Below are 25,644 nucleotides of genomic sequence, written 5' to 3' on the forward strand. Positions count from 1 at the left end.
CCATGGGGGAATAAAGTGTATCTATCTGCAACCAGCTGCTGTCAGCTCTGTGTGTGAATTAATATACAAGAGGAAAGGATTACACTGTGTTAAGGTTTTACAGTTTGTTCCAAATATTCCCAAAGTTGTTGTGGGTCAGGGATTGGTGGTAAAGAATAACAGGTGAGATTTATTAATTGGAGGGCCAAAATTAATCTATTTTAAACCTCATACCGCTACAGTGGCACAGTCCTGCTCTCCTTCACAGTCGTGTTAAAGACCAAATGTGACTTGGAGCTGAATGAAACCAAGCAAAAGACTCAACATTCTCAAACCTAATTCACAGTTTTTAGAGGTATGAATACACCTGTATTAACTAAAGTCAATTTAAGATGTTTCTTAACTACAGTTTTATAATTGAACAGGCCATGGGGAATATTAAGAACTAATTATGCTCTATAAACTAGTGATTAACTAAAACATGTGTCACGACACTCCAATTGCCGGATCTCAAACCATTAAGACAGAGTGTGATAGAGTTAACTGACAAGCACATGGTTTACTGTAAACTTTGCCAAAGTCCAGGATGAATGGCCGTGTTCCAGTTCCAGTTCCAGACCACTGGCACATATGTTTTAAATGTGTGCTTTGCCCCAACCTGTATGAGAAGTCCTTGTGACAGAAATACAATGGTTTTTGGTTGTAAATCTCCCTCCCGACCTGTGAGGGCGCTAAGCAGCGAGAACAGAGTTCTTTGGACGGGCTGGTCTGACAGTTCTTTCCTAGGGTCGGGATGTCGGGCAGTCTGGATGAAGGCGAGACTCCGTTGCAAGAACGCATTGACCCGGAAGGGAAACGACGTGGCAGCCGCAGAGTGGCAAGGCGGTAGCACTCGTTAACCAAGGGGTCATGTGTGACGGCATAAAAGGGGGCAGAGAATCACAGTCTGTTCCTTCCTGTTGGTTTTGTATTTTAACCTAGAATGACTGTGAGAGACCCCAGAGAACGTAGCAGTTACGCGAGTGTTTTGTTTGTTTTGTTCTGTCTTAGTAATTGTCTTGTTTGTGAATCACCACACAGCTAACACTTTTGCTCTGTGTATCAATAGAAGACAGGTTTATTGTTTTCAAACAGTTTCTTGTTATAAGTGCTACAGATAAGTAAATAAGAGTTCTATAAGTAAATAACTTCATCTTCCTAAAAACTGTATTCAATATGTAGTTGCAGATTTTGCATCATGTTTTCTCCACATACTTTTTTTTTGAGTAACTTTTATTTGTGTGAAAAGAAACATTTATAAGAATAAACCATTAGTTAAAACAAAAAAAAAAAGGAGCTAGCTTTAATTGACCTATACCTTTACAATAGAGTATACAAATAGCTTTATAAGTACCACAATATTTCAACAGTATGCAAATGATGTAACGGTCTGAAACTTGTACATCTGTTGGGTTCAGTTAATGGTTTCAACTGCTGAAAGAGTTAAAACAAACTGTAAAGACCTTAAAGACTCTGTCAATGAGTCTATGTTTGTGAACATGCAGCCTGGGTCTGCATTAACCTTTCCTACTTTTTCCAAAGCAGGAGGAATACATTTGAGCCATTCTTGTCCTTTAAAATTACCTACCTGTAATTGTATACATTAAATATAGCAAATTTGAGTTAATTACATTTTAAGACATGATTAATGAGTATATTACATTTACTATTACATAGAAATACATTCTATATCTCTTGTAACTTGTTTTGCCTTGTTAGAGTGGTCACTTATACAATGCATACTTGAGACATTTTCTGTAAACGGATCCAAGAGACACAGATCACATAGTTAAGGTAATCGTGTCTTAGCTCCGATTGCATCATTATAGTTTCCTACAAGAGATGATTATTAATGAGATCTATAGTGAATTCTTTGCCACTCGGTTCTGAATGAAGTAATTCCAGATGGTGCCGGTTATTAACACTTTCAGTTAATGTCCCTCTATCTCTTTACTTTGCTCATCTGCTTTCCCATGAGGAGAGAGAGCAGATGCCATTGCAAACCCAGACAGCATAGCATGCTGCCTGCACCAAGCCGACAAACACAATCCACCCTATTTACTATACCTTCTCCAGCAACAGAAAAAATGCACAAAAATATAAGTGTATTACTTCAAGTAGAGGCTTGCATATCATTTTTATAACATTGGTATGTCTATTGTTGAACAGCATATTGAAAAGTGAGAATAAACAAATACAGCCACTGTAAAACGGTGTAAAAAAACCCCTACAACCATCTGCAGTGCACTGCAAAATGTCCATTGACAAAACTTGTTTTAACAAATGTTAAAGACCATTTTGATTACATAAATCACACATGCAGTTCTTAATCCTTTATGAACAGTTTTTACTGTTTTTTAAAAGCATTTATTTACAACAGTTTTGATTAAAGGCCAATTGCCTGAGGTTTTTTTTTTTTTATATATATATATATTTTTTTTAAACCGCGGCAGTATATTAGATCCACAGCTATGTTGACCAATATAATTCAGAATGTACTCTATTGATCCTGTACTGTATCTTTTTAGTGCATCCACCATTATCTAGTCAGCGTAATCCCTTATTTTGTTGCGTGTACTTTTACTGGTATGAAAAGGATCATTAAAAAAAAAAAAAAAATAAAAACTTGTACCAGTAATGCAAATCTGAAGGTGAAGTATTCACCAGAGACTACTGGAACTGTGGGAAGACACACATCTGATTAGGAATACAAAGAAAGCAAGACAAGAGAAAATTTGAGATTTCCATGGGAGGCCTGGCCAACTGCCAACCTTCATGTAAACGTTGCAATCCCCATCATACAATGTAACATAGCACATACTTAAAGCCAATTATATTTATTTTTGTCATTGTTTTTTCTGTATGTAGAAACCCCCCCCCCCCATGAAGAAATATGAGTTACATAACCACATCTGTGACCCAGGGGCCTGAACTAGGATATATAAAAACCTTTATAAAAAATAAATAGTATGCATCCAAAACTTCTGTTCTTTACTGCCTGTATCCAAAGAATAGCTCCAGGCTCCACATTCCTGTCATTTTTTGTAGAGAAGTCAATCAACTCACACTCCATAATGTAAGCTTTACCTCCCTCCAAGCCATTTGGCGTCCATGCAGTGTACCACATTAGTGTATGGCACCATCTTGTTTTGTTAGGCTTTTTACTGGAATAACTAATACTTGTGGAAGACTCTGGTAAATGAAGTAGTAAGAAAGTGCCATGTCATTGTTCCGTATGAATTTCAGGAGACAGCCAAGACAGATGACAAACACTAGTGCCACGTGTATTCCGGCTGAACATGACCACACAAGATCATATTTTCTGATTGTATATAGATCAATCCTCCCCCCCCCCCAAAAAAAAAAAAGCCACTTCCAAACATTGGCATGGAAATGTGTTCTTATGTAAAACTAGTCCTGTGATACGACAGAGTCAGATGACTTCTGTCTGCCCTCAATTCAAAGCCCTGTCACAACACAGAAATAGCAGACACTCTAGTTGCAGTTGTCCAGCACCAAGCACTCAGGGAATTATAGGCAGTGTCAAGATGGCACGACTGCCCTTTTAAAAAGAAAAGCTCGACACTTGCATACTTCACAGCAGTTTATTGGCCCTTTGTCATGGCTGCTACACCATTTCAGAAGACACATTTCAAGTGTTGGACCAAGTAATTTAATATTTGGATAAACATACAAGTAGTGAACCCTTATGGCACTACTGAATTGCACAGCAAGTCAATGTTTCTGGTGTTCCAGCAAGTGGCAATGTATTCACTCCCTTAGTGTCACCAGCTGAAGTGGTCTTGAGTACTCTCAAAACAATGCAGCCATTACATCAGGGCATTAAAACACAAAGCAGCAAATCTAATAGTGGACGGTAAAAGGCAGTTCCTCTAATCCTACTTAACTTATTGTGGGGGGAGGAAATGTAATTTAGTTGGCAGGGGAAATAACCCACAAGGAGGAGGAGACAATTTCAAGATCAAGGTTTATTCAAGTTAGAGACTGCTTCTCTGGGACCTGACAATTTGCAAGACAACACTTTTTTTTGAGGAAGAGCATTATAACAGATACCGAGACCAGCAAACCAAGCAGCCCCAGGAGACCATGGAAGTGCAGCCAGTGCTTCTCTGCAAGAGGAAGAAAGAAAATAGTTACTGGCAAAAGCATTTTGGTGATCAAGTGAGGAACACATGAAAAGGATAGTCCTGCTTTAATACACATGATCTCAATCACTTACCCATTTGTTCATGGGGCACATTCTCATCCAAAATGAAGGTTCCTTCACCGCCAGCGATGAGGCCGGTATGACCAGAAGCAGCTCGCTTGACTACGTTGGATTTCCCAGGACAGGGCTTTCCTGCACAGCGCCCTCCCACACCAAGATCCACTGGAACAGGCATATCTGTGGAAGGAGAGTGTTATCTGGAACAACATTATCAAATGGTATAACTATTGCCCAAAACTTGTTAACCAGGGGAGCAGAACTTAAACCAAACAAACACTTCAGGGGAAGTCTCGAGAGCAAGATGGAAGACTTCATGCAATAAATGGAAGGCTTGACCTAAAAATAGCCAAACTTCAAAAGGACCAACATCCTCGGAAACTGTGGGTCCAGGTAGTGCTTTTCAGGAACATACCTCTCCCATCAAAGCATCCTTCATTACAAACACGGCGTTCAGGAGAACAGACTTCAGTTGAACACATAAAATAGATCTGAAAAGAAAGTAAATGGAGTTAGAGCAGCTGTAGATCTGCATTTGTCTAAAATATACAATTCATGACTAGGCATTTGGAGGCAAGCTTGAGTATACGATTGGACCACTATAAAAGAGACTCACTTCCTCATCCAAATGCTGCTTGGTCTTGTAGTCCAGGAACTGGAAGCTTTGTATTTCAAAGCGTCGAGTGTGCTTGGATACAGGCATGTTATTGTATTTCACATGGAGGCCAGCAGCACTGCTGTAACCCAGGATGTTTGGACAACTGTGGGGTAGAAATTCAGAAGGGAGTCAGACAGCTGCCAACTAGGAGGCTTGACATGCATGGCAGCCATATTGCCACACTTCTAGCAGCTACAACAATCCAAATAGCTTGCAAAGAGTTACTTTAGGTGTTTGCAGCCAATAGTATTGGATCATCAGAGCCCCTCCCTTAACCTGTTGCTGAACACACTAATCCTATACAAAAAACACAGCTCAAATACAAGTAGGTGCTGATGTAGCCGTTGAGTGGGTAAGTGTATGAAGGGTTGATCTCCAAAGGAAAGGTCAGCAATTTGGTCACTGGTCATATCTGGCATGTTGCTTTGTCCAGACAAATGGAGACATCAGGATATTTGAACACCGTCGATGATGCAAGATACTCACCCTTCATAGAGGATCACCCAGGCAGCTTGAGAGGACTGGGGATAGGCGATGCAGTAGTGGACCAGCAGAACTACATTGGGGTTAGGAGGGTTTACAAGCTGCACTTCCAGATACACCTTGCTTCCAAGCAAGAAGCTCAGGGGCAGATGGGACTGTGGGTAGAAGCTGGTGTAGCTGGTGTCTGCAAGAGACAAGTGCTTTAGAATAACCAGACACCAAGTACATCGCTCTGAATACACCAGCCATTGAAAGACGGACTTCAGCCAGTCAAATCTAGCAGTCATTATGGGACATGATGCCCAACAGAGCTACAGCTCCACAAGACCAAATGGGAGATGTTGAAAGCCATTACCTTGGTCATCAAGTACCATGTTCTTATTAAATACAGTAAAAAGGTTAGACATCATGTTCAATTACCTGTGGCAATCCTTAACCGAACCCCAAGTGAGCCAAAAGCCAAGGCTGCTGATGGAGGCGGTGGGTTCACCACCAAGTAACCAGTGCTGGCCAAACTTCCTTTAGAATAGTGACATTCCACATATAAACTGCAGTGCAGAGGAGACAGTGAAGATAAAGAATCAATTTAGTTACCAGTTGGCACAGATGTTCCATTCAGTGACAAAACCATGGAGGGCTTTTACTCCCTTCATGGGGTCCCAACCCACCCATTACAACCAGCAAAGTATGCTGTAAAATAGGTTTCTTTTTCAGCAAGAGGGGGTAACTGGCTGCCTGTTCCCAGCTCGTAAGAAATTACCGAAAAGGGCCATCTCTGGTAATTTGTCCATACACCTGCTGGTTCCCCCTAACCAAGCCATGAACTTCAGCAAGATAGATTGTAGTCTCTGCCACCGTCTACAGAAAAGAAAAAAACAAGCTTGTGGGCGAGAACACTGAAGCAGATAGGAATGTCAATCAACTGGGTCAGCCCAAAACTAGTGGTATTGCATTAGATTAGCACCCTACCACCACCCCCTTAAACATACAGCTATAAATAAGGACTGTAGCCTAAAGTCCTAGTACCAACCATTGTGGTAAAGTAATGACAATTGCAAACCCCAGAGGAGGAGTGAACTTACAAAGACATGTGTCCCACAGCCAGTCACAGGAAATTTGAAGATAGCAAAGTCTGGCGTGCAGATGACTGGGGCACACGATTGGTTTCCTGCAATTACTAGACTGCCAGGATCGATTTCTGGCTTGGTTGAGGTGCGGTATACGGAGAATACAAAATGGCCATCTGCAGTGCACGCTGAAAAGCAAATAATTACTTGAATGCAAATAGTGAAACCTTGTGAAAGTCTGTTTCCCTGAAGGACCAGGTCTCCTGTACAGCAGGTCAATTATAAAGCGCCTCGCCCTCCCCAAATACTCCACAAGTTTTCCTATACAAGCTGTTCAGTTAATCTGGATTCTTATGAGACGAGCAGTGCTATATCAGAGTAAAACCAAGCCATACCATCCAAAGGATAGTAACACTGGGAAGTTGTTGCATCCACACAACATCCATTGGCCACACACAGTTGTAGATCAGCATTAGGTGGACCACAAGCAACCTGCTGACTTCTTGGTATCTTGCACCCTGCAAAACAGTTTTTAATGTTAATGTTTCAGGTTGTATAGGGAAGACCCTGTAGTTTAGGTTTTACCATCTCAGGTAGGGAAATCCTCAACTGATGTTGTCAAGAGGCACATTGTATTCAAGTAAAAGAAACATGATTCAGCAACAGCATTTGGCAGACAAGCAGCACCAGACTTGAGCACTTCTGCATTATGAAGTGTCCAGTGAATAAACACTTACCCTCATGTGGTACTAGACCAGGAACAGGACACTTGGCCTGTATATCTCCTCGCTCCCCAGTAAGAGTTGTGTAAAGGACTCTCAGGATGTAGAAGTTGTTCTAGAAGTGGAAAGAGTTGCTCGTTGACAGTATTTTGATCACCAATACAACTGGGAATTACAGCTCCAATTGCCCTCGGCTTACCAGTATCTTGACATTGCAGGCCTTGTAAGGAGCGGTCAAGATGTTCTTGCCGTTCCCCCTCACCAAACTGTAGCCACAAGTCTTGGGAGCACTGGTAACAGCTACCAAGTTGTTGGATTCATCTACAACAGATGCCACATTTAGAGCATGCTTTCTGTTTTACAGCACCCAAATTACTGTGTACCAAGCCAACTCACCCATTAACTGGATATCTTGTAGCAGTCCCCCAGGAAGTTCCACTGTCATGCAAGTATCACTGCAGAGGACAGGAACCCCAAAGGGAGGGAGCGGCGACCCTGTTGGTAAAGCTGCACTGGTTGGACATTTCATCTGCACCAGTACCCTTCTCCCAGTAAGGGTTACATATGCTAGAGTCAGTGCATAATTCCCATTCTGGAAGAGAATTAAGGGAGGGGAGAGAACAAGTGAGGATATTTACATGCATAGGAATTTTAAAAGCAACAGTACAGAAAGCTAAATATTTACCAGCATCTTCACATCACAGGCCGTGTAAGGGGTTGTGAAGATGTTCTTTCCTCTCCCATGCACCAAGCTGTATCCACACTCTCTGGTATCATCTTTGACAGTTACCAGAGTGTTGGATTTATCTGCAAGAGGCAAAATTGCCACGAGATTGGGTTTCCAGGGTTATCCTCATTGCCAAGCAATTTGGGAGGGAAATTATCTGGGCCAAGGCACAGCTTACCTATCAGGGCTACTTGTTCAATTGGTCCTTCAGGCAGCTCTATTGTCATGACGGAGGCTTTGCAGACAGTGGGTATTGTTGGTTTTCTAGTAGTGGTTGTAGAGGAAGGTGTTTTTGTGGGTGCTGCAGCACTGGTTGGGCATTTCATGTGAACATAAACTTGTTGCCCAGAAGTTGTATAGCGGAGGGTCAAGATGTAGTTCTCATTCTAGAACAAGGAGGAAGTTGGCTTCAAAATGTATAACCAGGAAACAAGCAAATTGCAGGCTTGGGGTAGTAGTCCAGACACATTTTGGTCATGTCAGCAGGTGTCAGAAATGGCATGCTTTGAAGCAAAGACCAGAAAATCTACCAGGCCAGTGTTTTGCAACAATGCCTTCAATTTGATGTCCCATTTCAGTGGGACAACACTTCCCTATACTAGATTCAAACAAGTCAGTTTACATTCCAAGCCTGCAATGTGTTGAAGTTTCAGGATGGAGCTGCGCTTTGGTTCAAAACAATACTGCCACCAAGGTGCATTATGCTATGTCCAAATACCCGACGTCACTTCAAATTTCTATGGATTTGGTTTAATCATATTTCCTGGAGAAGGAGTTTGGTCAAGAAATGGCAGGTTACCCGTCTGCCTGTGCGCTACTTCTCCAAACCAAAACTATCTTCAATAGAACCTTGGGCTAAGCAGCCCTAAAACAGGGTTCAAAATGATTACATGTCAAAGCTTAGGTCTGTCCATTGTTTATTATGTAAATTACCCAAATAAAAAAGCAACATACAATGGACCATGCAGCTTCATGCAATTAACCAATATGCAAATAAGTGAATTCTACAAATTTATATATAAAAACATATACCATTGTTCAGGTCTGTTTTAAAATCCCACACCTCCCTCCCCATGATTACCAGTATCCTGACATCACAGGCTTTGTAGGGGGTTATGAAAAGGGTCCTTCCACTTCCCTGCAGCAAGGTGTAGTTGCAGTACACAGGAGCCTTGTTGACAACTACCCATTTGTTGGAATAATCTACAAAAAAGAAAGAAAAGTTACCACAAGATACCGACTGTGCCATGGACACATTTGCAGGGGTCTACCAAAACTCCAACTCGCCTAGAAGCTCCACTAGGTCCAGAGAGTCCTTGGGCAGCTCCACCATCATGCCGGAGGAGTTGCACACCACATCTGGTGCTGGGGGGGTCCTTGTTGATTTCCTGGTCGTGTGTGTAGTTGCAGGTGCTTTTGTTGGTTCTCCTGCACTGGTTGGACATTTCATCTGTACATGCCCTACTTTACCATCAATTGTTGTATAGCGCAAGGCCAAGAAGTAGTTCTCATTCTAGAATTCAATTTGCATATAAAAAAGGTTTAGGGTAAAAGGAAAGTAAAATCACAAGCAGAAACTGAAACCAGCTAATCCCCAATGAGGGTCTTTGGAGTACTTCATACAACATTAGGAAATCAAAGACCAGCACCCCCCCTCCCCCATCTGTTTTGTGAGCACTACTATGGGTTCATTCTCTACCCCCTCCCCCTTGCCTCCCCTCATGGTATTAGACCACTACCTTGCAGAAAACACCTTTACAGCTGTGCATTTACAGTCCAAGTTTGAACAGAAGTCGCTTATTTTGTTAAATGGATTACCAGAATCTTGACATCACATGCTGTGTAGGGGGTTTTGAAGAGGTTCCTTTCTCTGCTCCGAATCAAGGTGTAGTTGCAATCCTCAGGAGCATCAATGACAGCTACCCACTCGCTGGATTCAGCTACAAGAGAAGAGTGCATAAAATTCTAGTGCCCTTAAGTTCATCCACAGAAGCAAAAAACCCAACTCACCTAGAAGCTCTACTAGTACCAGAGGTTCCCTGGACAGCTCCACCACCATATTAGAGGCTGTGCAGACCACAGTTGGCTCCCCACTAGTGGTTCTAATGGTTGTCTTTGTAGCGATTCCGGTGGTCCTGGTCGGTTTGGTTCCCTCCCATGTAGTGGTCGTAGTTGTTGGGGCTTTTGTGGGTTCTCCAGCACTGGTGGGGCATTCCATCACCACATACCCTTTTTTGCCACCAGTTGTCAGATACCATATTTTCAAAACATAGTTGTTATTCTAGAACAAAGAAAATATGTAATACCAAATTGATTTCAATGGTCATACAAGATGGAAATATGAACTTGCACTTACTTCATTTAATAGGAGAGGAAAGCAGAGCAAGTTGGCCCAATCATACCATTGCCTAAACTTTGTATACCGAGCATCAAAAGAAACTTCACTATTACTACACATTTTCAAAAAAATATATAAAATGGACATTGACAAAATGTTTATGGTTTCTTGAATCATCATTATTCTTGACCATGACATGCTTCAGTGACCGACAAGCATATGCACTTAGTGACAGTTGATTGGACACAGGATATGGAGTGATTCCAGCTGTTGAATTGCAAGCTTGAATAAAAGAAGAAATTGCAGAACAAACAATATGCCACATTGGTCAGTGCCTTTGTGCAATCGGCATGTTGGAGGCTGGACTAGGGCAGTGTACTGTGGCTCACTGTCTTGGGTGCTCACAGCCGGCAATTTCAAACCTGGCGAGGACGGTAGAACCAGACACTGTCCACGATCTGGGGAGACCAAGAGTCACAACACCTGCCCAAGATTGACAGATCATTTTGCAGCATCTTCGTGAAGTCAATTGTGAATCAGCACAAAAAAAAAAGTCACTGCACCTGCTCAACAGATCACATCTAGTGAATTTTACCCAAATATTTGATGCTCAGTATATGAAGCTTCAACAAAAAAAAAAAAAAAAAAAAAAAAATCAGAAGTTTATTGGTTAGGAGAGAGCACACAGTATGGTGTTGAGTAGTTAGGCGAGCTTGGACAAAAATGATTACCAGTATCCTGACATCACAGGCCGTGTAGGGGGTTATGAAGAAGTTCCTTCCCCTTTCCCGAGACAAGGTGTAGTTGCAGTACTTGGGAGCATCAACGACAGCTACCCACTGGTTGGATTTATCTACAAAGAAAAAGGGAATTACCAGTCTCCATTAGTGTCACACGAAGCCCCTCAAATTAAACAAGCCTAACTCACCTAGAACCTTAACCAGTCTTAAAGGTTCGTTGGGAAGCTCCACCACCATATTGGAAGCTGTGCAGACCACATTTGTAGGGGCCTTGGTCGTCTTCCCGCTGGTGGTTCTGGTTGGCTCCCCAATGGTGGTTCTGGTCCTGGTCAGCTCCCCAATGGTGGTCTTGGTAGTCTTCCCACTGGTGGGAATTGGACATCTCATGTGCACGTAGCCTCCCTTAGCAGTGGTAATGTAGAGTAATGTTAAGATGTAGCTTCCATCCTGAAAGTGAAGGAACAAAACTACTTGAAAGTGGAAGGACGTTATGCTTATATTTTTCCATTGCAGAGCTACCGACATCACACGCAGCGGAAGTTACTAAATTCCAAAAGATTTGCACAAAACGGTATTAAATAGAACAGTACAGCTGTATCGCTAGATTTTGTAAATATCTAGGAAGGTCTAAAAACAATTGCAGATTATAATTGACTTGGTTAAATTAGTTCTATTGAAAAAGGGGGGGGGGGGGGGTAATATAAATTTGCCAAAGAGATCTCATTTAAGGATAGTTCTCTAGTTTGTTTGGGGTGCCGAAACAGATTCTGTGCAGCTTGGTGCTTGCTCAACTTCACAAAATAGCCAGTGGAGAACCACCTGTACCCATACCGAGCACTCACGGGTCAGATGTGCTAGTGAAGGGGTATTAGTCAGCAAATCAGAGAAAAAGAATAGTTTTATGTAGGTTGTAGTAGTCGAGCTCAAACTCCAGATTAGCGTACAATGTACGATTCCTACCTGTATCCGGACATCACAAGCCCTGTAGGGGGTTGTAAAGAAGTTCCTGCCGCCTCTTCCCTGCACCAAACTGTAGTTGCAGTAACTGGGAGCATCACCGATGTCTACCCATTCATTGGATGGACCTATGAAAAAAAAAAATAGTTCCATTATCTACAAAGACAGATCTGTTCCCTCCCAAAAGTATTTGGGCCAAATTCAAACTCACTCAATACTAGAACTTGAAGCAACTCAGAGGGCAATTCTACAGTCATGCTGGAGGCTCTGCAGAAAGCAGTGTCAGGGAGAGTTGGCATTGTAGGTTTCCAAATAGTTGTGGTTTTGGTCAGCTCCCCAATGGTGGTTCTGGTTGTCTTCCCGCTGGTTGTCCTTGTCCTCCCGCTGGTTGGCTTCCTGCTGGTTGTTCTGGTAGTCTTGGTTGGCTCCCCAATGGTCGTCTTCCTGCTGGTTGTCCTGGTGGTCTTCCTGCTGGTTGTCCTTGTCCTCCCGCTGGTGGTCTTCCTGCTGGTTGTCCTGGTGGTCTTCCTGCTGGTTGTCCTTGTCCTCCCGCTGGTTGTTCTGGTAGTCTTCGTTGGCTCCCCAATGGTGGTTCTGGTTGTCTTCCCGCTGGTTGTCCTCCTGCTGGTTGTCCTTGTCCTCCCGCTGGTTGGCTTCCTGCTGGTTGTTCTGGTAGTCTTGGTTGGCTCCCCAATGGTCGTCTTCCTGCTGGTTGTCCTGGTGGTCTTCCTGCTGGTTGTCCTTGTCCTCCCGCTGGTTGTTCTGGTAGTCTTCGTTGGCTCCCCAATGGTTGTCCTGGTGGTCTTCCCACTGGTGGTCTTCTTGCTGGTTGTCCTTGTCCTCCCGCTGGTTGTCTTCCTGCTGGTTGTCCTTGTCTTCCCGCTGGTGGTTCTGGTAGTCTTCGTTGGCTCCCTAATGGTTGTCCTGGTGGTCTTCCCGCTGGTGGTCTTCCTGCTGGTTGTCCTTGTCTTCCCGCTGGTGGTTCTGGTAGTCTTCGTTGGCTCCCCAATGGTTGTCCTGGTGGTCTTCCCGCTGGTGGTCTTCCTGCTGGTTCTGGTCTTCCCGCTGGTGGTCTTCCTGCTGGTGGTTCTGGTAGTCTTCGTTGGCTCCCCAATGGTTGTCCTGGTGGTCTTCCCGCTGGTGGTCTTCCTGGTGGTCTTCCTGCTGGTTGTCCTTGTCCTCCCGCTGGTTGTCTTCCTGCTGGTTGTCCTGGTGGTCTTCGTTGGCTCCCTAATGGTTGTCCTGGTGGTCTTCCCGCTGGTGGTCTTCCTGCTGGTGGTTCTGGTGGTCTTCGTTGGCTCCCCAATGGTTGTCCTGGTGGTCTTCCCGCTGGTGGTCTTCCTGGTGGTCTTCCTGCTGGTTGTCCTTGTCCTCCCGCTGGTTGTCTTCCTGCTGGTTGTCCTGGTGGTCTTCGTTGGCTCCCTAATGGTTGTCCTGGTGGTCCTCCCGCTGGTGGTCTTCCTGCTGGTTGTCCTGGTGGTCTTCCTGCTGGTTGTCCTTGTCCTCCCGCTGGTTGTTCTGGTAGTCTTCGTTGGCTCCCCAATGGTGGTCCTGGTTGTCTTCCTGCTGGTGGTCTTCCTGCTGGTTCTGGTCTTCCCGCTGGTGGTCTTCCTGCTGGTTGTCCTGGTGGTCTTCCTGCTGGTTCTGGTAGTCTTGGTTGGCTCCCCAATCGTGGTTCTGGTAGTCTTCCCGCTGGTGCTGGTCACCCGTATAATTGTGGTTCTGGTAGTTGTGATGGTTCTAGAAGTCTTGGTTGGTTCCCCAGCACTGGTTCTAGTAGTCTTGGTTGGCTCCCTAGTAGTGGTTTTTATTGGACAAGTCATGTGCACGTAGCCTCCCTTAGCAGTGGTAATGTAGAGTAATGTTAAGATGTAGCTTCCATCCTGAAAGTGAAGGAACAGAACTAGTTGAAAGTGGAAGGACGTTATGCTTGTTTTTCCATTGCAGAGCTACCGACATCACACGCAGCGGAAGTTACTAAATATGCCAAAAGATTTGCACAAAATGGTATTAAATAGAACAGTACAGCTGTACCGCTAGATTTTGTAAATATCTAGGAAGGTCTAAAAACAATTGCAGATTATAATTGACTTGGTTAAATTAGTTCTATTGAAAAGGGGGGGGGGGGGGGTAATATAAATTTGCCAAAGAGATCTCATTTAAGGATAGTTCTCTAGTTTGTTTGGGGTGCCGAAACAGATTCTGTGCAGCTTGGTGCTTGCTCAACTTCACAAAATAGCCAGTGGAGAACCACCTGTACCCATACCGAGCACTCACGGGTCAGATGTGCTAGTGAAGGGGTATTAGTCAGCAAATCAGAGAAAAATAGTTTTATGTAGGTTGTAGTAGTCGAGCTCAAACTCCAGATTAGCATACAATGTATGATTCCTACCTGTATCCGGACATCACAAGCCCTGTAGGGGGCTGTAAAGAAGTTCCTGCCACCTCTTCCCTGCACCAAACTGTAGTTGCAGTAACTGGGAGCATCACCGATATCTACCCATTCATTGGATGGACCTATAAAAAAAAAAAAAGTTCCATTATCTACAAAGACAGATCTGTTCCCTCCCAAAAGTATTTGGGCCAAATTCAAACTCACTCAATACTAGAACTTGAAGCAACTCAGAGGGCAGTTCTACAGTCATGCTGGAGGCTCTGCAGAGAGCAGTGTCAGGGAGAGTTGGCATTGTAGGTTTCCAAATAGTTGTCATTTCTCCACCAGTGGTTCCGGTCAGCTCCCCACCAGAGGGGCTAGTAGTCTCCGTTGGCTCCCCACCAGTGGTGGGACATCTAATGTCCAAGTACCCTCGTTCATCAGCAGCAGTTATGTAAAGCAAGGTCAACATGTAGTTTCCATTCTGAAAGTGAAGGGACACAAGTTGAAGACTGGAAGGACTTCATTCCACGACAGTGTACATCTCACCTGCTTCTCAACTCTGGGAGGCTTCCATAGCTGGCAACCATCTTGCCTCAAAATCTGAGTTTAGTGTTACAGTAAAGGTTTAAAATGTACTCCAAATCCAAATCCCACCCATATCCATGCTTCCCCGCTTTGTTTTAAAACATCTCTTTAGCAGCGCACACATGAAATTGTGAAAGGTACCAGGAGACCGTGAACGTATCAAAATGCATTGCGAGAAGTTAAACGTTAGTGAGAAATTACCAAGGAGAAGGGCCTAAAGTAAGGAAGACTCCCAGTAAATAAAGGGGAGTCGACAGGTCCGAGTTTAGGTGAACTTGCTTTTAAACTCTGGGAAGGATTAACGGATACACAGAGGAGAATACGGTTAAGCGCGCGAAGATTTGCTTTACAATACAGAGTCAGTTATCCAAACTAATTGGGACCAATGCTAGTTTGCATAATCTATTTGTAATGATAAATGGGTATTCACAATTACTGTAACTAATGTATAGAATAAAGTTTACCCAAGTACAGATGAACCCATTTCATATCGCCGCCCTTATCACGACTTAAACCCACCACTCTCCACACACCATAGGTTCTTTGAGAAGTTCTGAATATCAAACCTGCTTCGGTCACATTGTGCAGCCGGTCAAATGCTTCATGGCCGGCCTTTACGAAGTAACCAAAAGGATGTCATTTCCAATACACCCTACAACAAATCATCTCGTTGCCAAAATCCGTCAAGGTTCTACAAATGCACATAAAGTGCAATACCTAACTGATGGTACAGTTGAATTCATGCCTTATAAAAAAAAAAAAGACACTTTCCTCCCAACTAATGATACCAAAAATGTCCTGTACTAAACCAAGCATTTGTTTAAATGTAACAGTGTACAGTATTAGCACTTCTAAATTCAATGTTAGTTCGCTTGCAATGTGCCAGTCAAAACATGAAAACTGTTAGTCACAAATTATGCCTGAACAGCAATCCTGATTTTTTTTTTTTTTTTTTTTTTTTTAAAAATCAGACACCTTTATCCAGGGTGACTTACACTCGTAAACAAATATATTAAGAATCGCAGTACAAGTATGAATACAATTAAGAGCAAGATAAAAATACAATGACTTCCGTTCTAGCAAGTTCTATTCCATCACATTAAACATACAAGATTTAATGCAATTCAGGAATTACGGTACCTACTGCAATTCACACAACATACCAAACTTTGAAAATCAAATACAATCTCAGTACAACTGCCAAATTACACAACTTCAGGAATCATTAAAACTTCAAAAACATTCAGCAAAGTGTTTCTATACTCTGTTAAGGCATTGGAAGAACGTGCAATTGAAAAGTTCTTGGCTGCTCAAATACAGGATCGCCAGCCCTTCCTGACAAGATAAAACCGTCCCGTCATTTAATTTGCTTAACTGCAACAATTTAAAAAGCACACAATGCTCCATCTAAGGTTTTGGTGGTCCGAATTCCTGACCTGGCATTTGCCTCAGTCCGACGGTAATTTGGCAGCTAAATCTCAGCCATTTTAGCAGCAGAAGCCATGTTCACAATATGCATTACAGGTATGTACTGTAGTTTAAAAGATCCGATAATTGACTACTGTACCGAGGAACTGTTTTGAATTGCATATTTTGGACTGGGTTTACGGTTCCAGATTGTGATTTAAATAGTTTTGAAATGAAGGCTCAGCCCTTCCCAAGATAGTTCGGGACAGAGTTTAGTTAGGGCTCAAAGGGAGCTAGCTTTTGTTTCCACTTGGTTTCCCCATTTGTCATAAAAGAAAATAGTGTACTGGAACACAAACTGTTGGTATTGTTGAACGGGTGCTGGCAAATATCTAGTAATCCTTTTGCGTTACCAAATTATCCAGAATTTTAGGAATGAGAATATGTACATAGTAAAACGTCAAATAAATCTCCAGTCTCCAATAAGCGCCAGGTCTGCTGGGAAAAACGGTCAATAAATACTGGATGTTGTAAATGCCACGTTATGAATACTGAAAACTAAAGAAATGTTTGCCAATTTAGCGTTTATTAATATCGGTAAAGTTAATGTGCCGTACATTTGTGCTGCAGGCCTACCTTAATACACGGTTGTATTCTAATTCAGAGGGTTGGGTAGTGGATTTTACTGTTTTATTACTGCAACACATTCTGTTATTACAACCTTTTAATGATGTTGCAGGAATGTTTTAATTTGTCGTTTCTATAAGTGTGTGCAGGCAGCTTTTTCACAATTGCATCTGAAGTATTTGCAGATGTTCGTGATCTTGCAGAATAAAACAGAGTTTCTAAATAAGCGCCGGGGCTACTGGCAAATAAAGTAAATTTTTACGTAATAGATAAATCATGTAATCAGGGCTGGATTAAGGCATCGGCAAACTGGCATGTGCCTAGGGCTTGAACTCAAGGAGCGGCCCCAAAACGGTTGTGTCTTGCATAAAGTTTCAGCCTCCTGGTTTCATATTACACGTACATAAACAAGCCTTCACAACCAGTGATCTTTTTTTTTGGGGGGGGGGGGGGGTTGAGAATTCTGCTGTGTTGGCGTGAAATCAAAAGGATACAGAAATTCCAAATTTAACAAAAACAAATCTTGCATGCCAAGAAATATGCAAGAGTCAAAACCCACCTCATCAAACCATGTTTTGTTGATTTTGCGTGTAGTAAATAAACCATTTAACTACAATGTACAGGTATGTTTGTTTTACCATTTGTGGACTACTGTGGAGCTACAGTTGGATCAAAATTGAGCACCCTTCATACTACATTTTTTCCAACTTCATATGGGGTTTCTTGGTTGAACTTGCCTTTTTATTCAGCAAATCAGAACATCCGTTGCCAAGATGTGGTACAAAATTTAACGTAGGCTTCAGTTTTATTCCAAAATGTGTTTAGCACATCCCCTACAGTTTGTCAGATTCATTGTCAGTCATAACTTGACTGAAATACCATTTACCAGGTGAAGGGCTAGTAAGAAAAGGCTAGAATGTATAGAGGTGTGCGCATATATGTATGTTGCCATTTGTTCAGGAGTAAAAGTAACATTGAGCAGGTTTCATTCAACTTCATGAATGAACATTGGTTAATTCTATAGGGGGATGGAGATCGGTCACAGCTGTACATCGTGGAATTGGCACATCAAGATTATGTAGTTGGGTACTAAACCGCTTCCACTAAACTTCAATTCCATTTTCTGCCTTCAAATACAAGTGAAGAGTAACAATGCTTTTTTCTACAGATCAAAGTGAGGATTACCATACAATGTATTCCTACCTGTATCCGGACATCACAAGCCCTGTAAGGGGCTGTAAAGAAGTTCCTGCCGCCTCTTCCCTGCACCAAACTGTAGTTGCAGTAACTGGGAGCAGCATTGATATCTACCCATTCATTGGACAGATCTACAAAGAAACCAGATTGACATGAACCACCAAGACTAATCAGGTCCCTCCAAAAATATTTGAGCCAAATTCAAACTCACTCAATAACAAAACTTGTAGTGACCCAGAGGGCAGGGCTACAGTCATGCTGGAGGCTTTGCAGACAGGAGTGGGAGGGAGAGTTGGTTTTGTAGGTTTCCCAGTAGTCCCTGGCTTTCCAATAGTTGTAGTCCTAGTAGTATGGGTTGTTGTCTCTACTGCTGGACAAGTCATTTGCACCATCCCTCTTATCCCAGTTGCAGTTGTGTAGATTATAGTCAAGACATAGTTTTTATTCTGGAAAGTTAAAGGGTAGCCACAAGAACATCGTCATTGACACCAAGCGATTACAGTGGGGAACACTCCTCAACTTTGATTTATTTGAAATCAAATGTGCTATATTCAACACAAAGCCTAACTTACCAACAGACATGAAAGAAATGGCAAAATTACTAGTAGACTAAAGGCCAGCCATATGGCTCTGCAACTTCTAGTTAACCCTTTAATGACCAGGATATTGTGAACACAACCATACTGAAGTGGGCTTTTAAGACGTGATCGTGTAAAGACGATTAAAAAAAATATGAGTAGTGTACATTATTGCTTATAAAAGACCCTGAGAATAAACATTTACTATGTCACTGCAATCACTTGGGTGAAACAATGTCTTATCTGCCCCTATTTTTCAGTAAAATATTCAGGGAGTATTGAAAAGTTCTTTGGGTCATAGTGTGTATACATGTATCCAAGCCGAATTGCAAAAAGAAAAAAAAAACGAATACGAAATGGTGTTACTGCAGAGTTTACGGTTTCTGAAGTACTTTAAAATGTTCTCCAGTGTTCTGAAAATGACGCCATTTGCAAGATGCCATTGTAAAAAAAAAAAATAAAGTTTGTAGTGAATTTATAGGAAGAGAGTCAAGTACAGCGAAAAAGGTCCTGGGGGCGGTGTAAAGAGCCATGAAGATGTTGACCACACATTAGCAATGTTCTGACATCGTAGATTACACAATGGCTGCACACCCTGATTAAGTTACTGCAGTGAAAGGGACAGACAAGGTTTCTTTCACCCCACCCCCTTAAATTCACAGGTCACCAATTCGTTATTTCTTATTTTCGCCCCAATTTAGTAGTGTTCAATTATTTTGTTTGGCTCAGCTCACAGATACCACCCCAGCGCTGACTCGGGAGGGGCAAAGACAAACACACGCGGTCTTCTGAAGCTGTCCACACTGCAGACTCACCGTGCAGCCAGCTCAGAGCTACGGCGTCGGAGGACAACGCAGTCCTGGGCAGCTTACAGGCAAGCCCGCAGGCGCTTGGCCAGACCACAGGGGTCGCTGGTGCACAGAACAGCCTGGACTCAAACCAGCAATGTCCAAACTATAGGGCGCATCCTGCACACTACGCGAGTGCTTTTACTGGATGCATCAAATACAGTACAGGTCCAGAATGCAGGTGCTTACTCCTGAAATAGCATTACAGCACATATGTATGCTTAAAAAAACACCAGAAAAGTTAACCAGCAGGAAGCCACCATAACCTTAATGACTTCCTTCATTACAAATGCACAGTAAATGGAACCCAATACTATGGGCCCTGCTCATTTATATCATGTTGCCCAGATGAGGGCTAGTCATTACCAGTATCCTGACATGACAGGCCTTGTAGGAGGTTATGAAGAGGTTTCTTCCTCTTTCCTTCATCAGTGTGTAGTTGCAGTTCTTTGGGACATCCTTTACCGCTACCCATAGCCCATTAGCGTTATCTACAAAGTAGACAAGTTTCCATGAGATTACCAGAACAATGTATATATTTCATATAAAATCTAAAGAATCCTCACTCATTATCTTGACTTGTTCCAGAGGTCCCTCAGGCAGCTCCACCATCATGCTGGAAGCTCCACAGACAGGAGTTGGAGGAATGGGTTTTGTAGAGGGAGAGGGTTTTGTTGGTTCTCCAGTGGTAGGGCATTCCATCTGCACTGACGCAAAGCCTCCAGAATAACTTGTATACATAATGGTCAGGACATGGTTTCCATTCTACATGTACAAGGGGAGAAGGAGGAGACAGTGGCAAAGTATCAAAGCATTCGGTTGGACAAAATGCTAATGCCAGTTGATTTGATACCGTTAATACAATTTATTAAAAAAGGAATGAATGCCATTTGGCCCATTTAAGCCAATTGGATTACTCAACCAACAAAACTCAGTGACCACTATAAAATTCAAAGTAAAATGCCATGCCAATTTTGCCATCAAGTAGAAGTAAATGAAGGATTTAGCAGTCTCATCACAAGGTGTGTAGGGGGTATAAAGATGCAACGTTAGAGCCATCCGTTATGAAAGTTGATGACCAGAACAGCATGTACAGAGATGTCAAAAACAAACGAAACCTCCAGAATCAAATGCAAGGGACATGTAGATGAATACACGCGTCCCCATTGGCATAGAGTACACAAACACCGAGGGAAATTACCAAGATCTTGACATCACAGGCGCTGTAGGGAGCTGTGAAGAGGATCCGTCCTCGTCTCTCCACCAAGCTGTAATTGCATGACTTGGGCGCATCAATGACTTTTACTGGCCTCTTTAATTCATCTGAAACAAAACGTATCCATGAGTTCACATCCAGGATAGGACTAGCCATTGATAGTTTCTAGTTTAAGTACCCCACTGCAAAAAGGTTCTAGTACCCAAATCAACCTCGCAACACACCTAGTACAAAGACTTTTTCTAGAGATCCTGCCGGCAGCACCACAGTCATGTTAGAGGACCTGCAGACAGGAGTGGGTTTCCCCACAGTGGCTGGAAGAGGAGGCAATTCTGTAGGGCTTCCAGCACTGGTTGGGCATTCCATCCGCACAGACCCTCGATTCCAAGTAGCTGTCCTGTACAGGACAGTCAGAACATACCAACCTCCCTAGTAGGAACAAATGACCAATACTTGTAAAAGCATATACAATTTCACACAAGTACCACTGCCATGTAAGGATGTACAAACGGAATGTCCAGTAAAGTCCTATTCAACTTTATGGATGAAAATGTTACCTCAAGGTCAAACTGAAATATTAAGAGATTACAGATCAAGCTAGCCCCCAGGGAACCACAAAAAGTGTTCTAGTGTCACTTGAAATGTACTTGCCACTTCCTCAACAAAACAGCCAGTGTAGGTAGTTGTAAAGATTATTTTCTCCAGATGCAGAGAGAGATTGTAATGGCATCGTTCTGCCAAAGCACTAGTCACAGTGATCTCTTGGCCAGAAAGATCTGCAATAAAAGGAGACATCATTACAGCAAGTAGAAATGCTGGTTCACACTGGGCATACGATTCAGACGGACGCACCACCTTGCGTTCAAAGCGTAGACGCTGCGGACGAGTTGGGAGATTTCAACTTCTCAGCGTCAAGTTGGTGGCATCACTCACATTTCAGCCAACCACATGCCTCTTTCCTTTAGAATTTTAAAAGTAATACAATTTACCGTTTATCGTTTGAAATAAAATGACACTTACAGATGTAGCAGAAAAGAATTAAGCATGTACAGTATCAAACAGATAACACTATGTAACACAATTTTTGTTCCTGGGTAGTAAGTCTTATTTCCTAATTGCTTATGCCTCAAAAGTATAGAAAATGGCTATTATTCCCCACAAACTTTGCTTTTGTGACCAGGACAGTGATATTTTGAAATTTACCTATTTCCAATGAGAAAACGGGTGAATGTGTCTTTTCGTTCACATAAAGTCAGAAAAAAACAACATATGAATCCAAATTAACATGTATTTATACTAAAGTAATACAAAAATGACTTCAAAAGATTTAGAAGCGAGTAGTTTTGAGATTTACGATTATACTGTAAATCACTTTCACGAATCAGCCCCCAAATGTAGTCTCCCATCATGTTCTCGTTATACTGCCCGTGGTAGCGGCGTTCAAAGTCCAGTATATCCTGGTGGAAGCGCTCGCCTTGCTCCTCCGAGTACGCTCCCATGTTCTCCTTGAATTTATCAAGATGAGCATCAAGGATATGGACTTTGAGGGACATCCTACAGCCCATTGTGCCGTAGTTCTTCACCAGAGTCTCAACCAGCTCCACATAGTTTTCGGCCTTGTGATTGCCCAGGAAGCCCCGAACCACTGCGACAAAGCTGTTCCAAGCCGCTTTCTCCTTACTAGTGAGCTTCTTCGGGAATTCATTGCACTCCAGGATCTTCTTTATCTGTGGTCCGACAAAGACACCGGCTTTGACCTTTGCCTCAGACAGCTTAGGGAAGAAGTCTTGAAGGTACTTGAAGGCTGCCGACTCCTTATCTAGAGCTCTGACAAATTGTTTCAGAAGGCCCAATTTGATGTGCAGTGGTGGCATCAGCACCTTCCGGGGGTCCACCAGTGGCTCCCACTTGACGTTGTTCCTCCCCACAGAGAACTCGGTCCGCTGTGGCCAGTCCCGCCTGTGGTAGTGCGCCTTGGTGTCCCTGCTGTCCCAAAGGCAAAGATAGCAGGGAAACTTGGTAAAACCGCCTTGGGAGACCCATCAGGAATGCCACCATTTTGAAGTCTCCTATGACCGCCCAGCCGTACTCATCATACTTCAAGGCGTCCAGCAAGGTCTTGATGCTGTTGTAATCCTCTTTGAGGTGCACCGAGTGAGCCAGGGGAAGAGACGGGTACTTGTTACCATTATGGAGCAGCACGGCTTTGAGGCTCCTGGATGAGCCGTCAATGAAGAGGCGCCACTCATTCTGGTTACAGTCGATTCCAATTGCCTCGAACAGACTGGTCACATTGTGGCAGAAGCAGAGCCCATCTTGACGGGTGAAGAAACTGGAAAAAGGTTGGCGACGCTTCCTCTGATCTGCGACTTGCACACTTTCATCCAACAAGTTCCACTGCTTGAGCCTAGACGTCAAAAGCTCGGCATTGGACTTGGTGAGACCAAGATCTCTAATCAAGTCGTTGAGGTCTTTTTGGTTGGGGGTAGTATGGGTATGGTAGTATGGGCTTAAGGCCCCTGTATTTATACTACTATTTATATTACTGGAAAGTTCTAGACGTTACTCCAAGTTTACTCAGCACTGAATCTATCTGGAATGTTCTGGAAAATAGGTAAATTTCAAAATATCACTGTCCTGGTCACAAAAGCAAAGTTTGTGGGGAATAGCCATTTTCTATACTTTTGAGGCATAAGCAATTAGGAAATAACACTTACTACCCAGGAACCAAAAAAAAAAAAAAAAAATTGTTACACTGTGTAATCAGAATGAAAACTAACAGCTCAGGAATTTAAACCGTGTTTGATGTGCGTCTCAGCAGCCTACTGAAAGTGGGATGGTTAAATTAAACAGGTTGTTATCTGAAAGTCTGAGCAAATGTCAGCGATCTTACCAACAATGAAACTGAATGGTGGCATTTGCTGTCAGTGAATTTCTCCTTTGGATCATTTTTTTTTTTTGGCTCTACAGTTATACCATGTACAAATTAAAAGCAGTTGTGTGCAGAACTCACCGAACCTCCAAAAGTTGTCTTTTAAACTAGTCAGAATAAATTAAACCCAGGGAGAAGATTGCTCAGTGTGAACTACAGCCTGCGTCCATCTGAATCTTATACCCAGTGTGAACCTGCCTTCAGTATTTGAAATTCCATTACAGCTTTAAGCCAAAAATAAAGGGAACAAGCATAAGACGCATTCACCATGCATTGGTTAACCAAATATACCAGCTAATCGGGCATCAGTACTCTGATAGTCACCAGTTGTTTGAATAGCTTTCCAAGAGCCAAGAACAGTGGGCAATATTGTGATCAGTGCTGTGGAATGCCCACCCTAAGCTACCAAGGGGAGTGAATGAATAAATGTAAATCTGTATGTGCCTCCATTAGTCAACCCACTGGTGGGAGAAAGAAAAAGAAGCCACACAACCCTCACCTTTCACTCTAATCCCCCACCAAGGACCATTGGGTAGCACTACTGTCATGCCATCCTTGTTGCAGATGGTAGCAGACACATCTACAGGAATTACTGTAGACAGTATACTGGAAAATACTTCTTGAGTTGTAGGGGTCTCTGGTTGGGAAGTTGGTTTTGGCTTCCCACCCGCATGGCAAAGCACAGACGCCTCTCCCATTACACCATCAGCATGCTGGAATTGGAGGCTCAAGGCAAAGCAACCATCCTTAAAAGAGAAATTCTGTTATTGGCATATTCAGTATTGCTTGTACTGAAGCAGTTTACTGGAAGCATGCAGCAACATTTAATAAATCATGGCCTCAATAGTCTTACCACAAATGCAACTTGACAGCTTTGGAAGGAAGCAATCAAGATGATGTGTCCAGTCTTCATTTGAAAGAGTTGATAATTGCATTGCTCGGCAATACTACTGACAGGTATTGCCTTGTCAAAACCATCTGTAGAAGAAATTCCATGAGTTCCCTGCACAGCAAGTTTTTTCTAAATGCTTATTATACAAGGTCTGTTCGAGGCTTCAGTTGTACTACTCCAGTAGTAGCCAGCCAGCCAAGAACCATATGCAATTGAACATGCGAATGGGTCACAACTTCAATTTCTATGTCAATCAGTAAGGAACGGTGGGTTGACACTATCAGAATTCAGAGAAACATAGATGCAGCTCACCTCTCACTTTGACTGCATTAAGACTTCCTTTAGGCAATTTGATCATCATGCCAGACTTGCCACAAAACATAGACGGCAAAGACTCTTCAGGTGGGACTGTGACATTAATTCCGGTCCTACAAGACATGAGTGCCTGTCCTAGCTTCCCTGGAGCCATTTGATAGTAGATGTTATAGAAATAACGATCCATCTAGGAGGGTCAAAAAATAAATAATGGCGTCACTGGAGTTTTAATCTTCACAGTATCCTGTTCCTACAGGTAGGAAGGCCATCCTAGGTTCACATTATAGAAGTGAACAGCCAAATTGAGTGCAACAATTCCAATATTTAAATGGGAAAATAAACCCATTATATATTTCACACATCATTTTGTATTGGTCCATTCTTCCAAAGTTACAATGCAGGCTGTATACAGAGCATAATGTTTCCGATACTGGTGGAAAAGCAGGATACACGTACCAATCGCCTCACGTGACATCCATTGTAGGAAGTAGTGAAAGTGATCCTTCCCTCTGAATCACTCAACAGTTGATATTTGCATTTAACAGCAACTTCATAAATGGATACCCATTTGTTGAATTTATCTACAATTAGAAGAAATTTAGTGAGATCTCCTGATCTATTAAATAGACAGCGTTTCTCAATTGGCTACACAGCAGCGAGGGAAAAACGGCTACAGAATAAATCTTATATTTAGTTACTCAGAACTGCTACCAAACATTTGCAAAAAACTAATCC

The 25,644-nt window shown here is 42.7% G+C and overlaps 1 protein-coding gene across 4 annotated transcripts in view; it reads right to left on the reverse strand.

Moving 5' to 3' along the window:
* Positions 1-25,644, reverse strand: part of LOC131737832 (uncharacterized) — a 54,229-nt gene that overhangs the window by 26,510 nt on the left and 2,075 nt on the right. For 2 of the 4 annotated variants that reach the window (XM_059029579.1, XM_059029578.1), the window contains exons 4-18: positions 25,366-25,490; positions 24,907-25,096; positions 24,556-24,680; positions 24,202-24,448; positions 21,422-21,546; positions 20,995-21,199; positions 20,756-20,877; positions 20,121-20,319; positions 19,921-20,045; positions 18,340-18,574; positions 18,135-18,259; positions 14,535-14,793; positions 14,328-14,452; positions 12,147-13,818; positions 11,939-12,063 (exon numbers count right to left, since the gene is read on the reverse strand). In XM_059029579.1, coding sequence (XP_058885562.1) covers positions 11,939-12,063; positions 12,147-13,818; positions 14,328-14,452; positions 14,535-14,793; positions 18,135-18,259; positions 18,340-18,574; positions 19,921-20,045; positions 20,121-20,319; positions 20,756-20,877; positions 20,995-21,199; positions 21,422-21,546; positions 24,202-24,448; positions 24,556-24,680; positions 24,907-25,096; positions 25,366-25,490 — 4,004 coding nt within the window. Of the gene's footprint in view, positions 1-3,989; positions 4,149-4,258; positions 4,424-4,658; positions 4,735-4,859; positions 5,005-5,387; positions 5,569-5,804; positions 5,933-6,144; positions 6,243-6,466; positions 6,640-6,846; positions 6,970-7,188; positions 7,289-7,372; positions 7,495-7,569; positions 7,766-7,858; positions 7,981-8,078; positions 8,287-8,981; positions 9,104-9,187; positions 9,414-9,718; positions 9,841-9,910; positions 10,182-10,969; positions 11,092-11,166; positions 11,426-11,938; positions 12,064-12,146; positions 13,819-14,327; positions 14,453-14,534; positions 14,794-18,134; positions 18,260-18,339; positions 18,575-19,920; positions 20,046-20,120; positions 20,320-20,755; positions 20,878-20,994; positions 21,200-21,421; positions 21,547-24,201; positions 24,449-24,555; positions 24,681-24,906; positions 25,097-25,365; positions 25,491-25,644 lie in introns of those variants that run through there. The other 2 variants (XM_059029582.1, XM_059029580.1) reach the window with 2 other exon arrangements.

The sequence above is a fragment of the Acipenser ruthenus genome, chromosome 8 (assembly GCF_902713425.1).
Source record: "Acipenser ruthenus chromosome 8, fAciRut3.2 maternal haplotype, whole genome shotgun sequence".
NCBI classification, from domain to species: Eukaryota; Metazoa; Chordata; class Actinopteri; order Acipenseriformes; family Acipenseridae; genus Acipenser; species Acipenser ruthenus.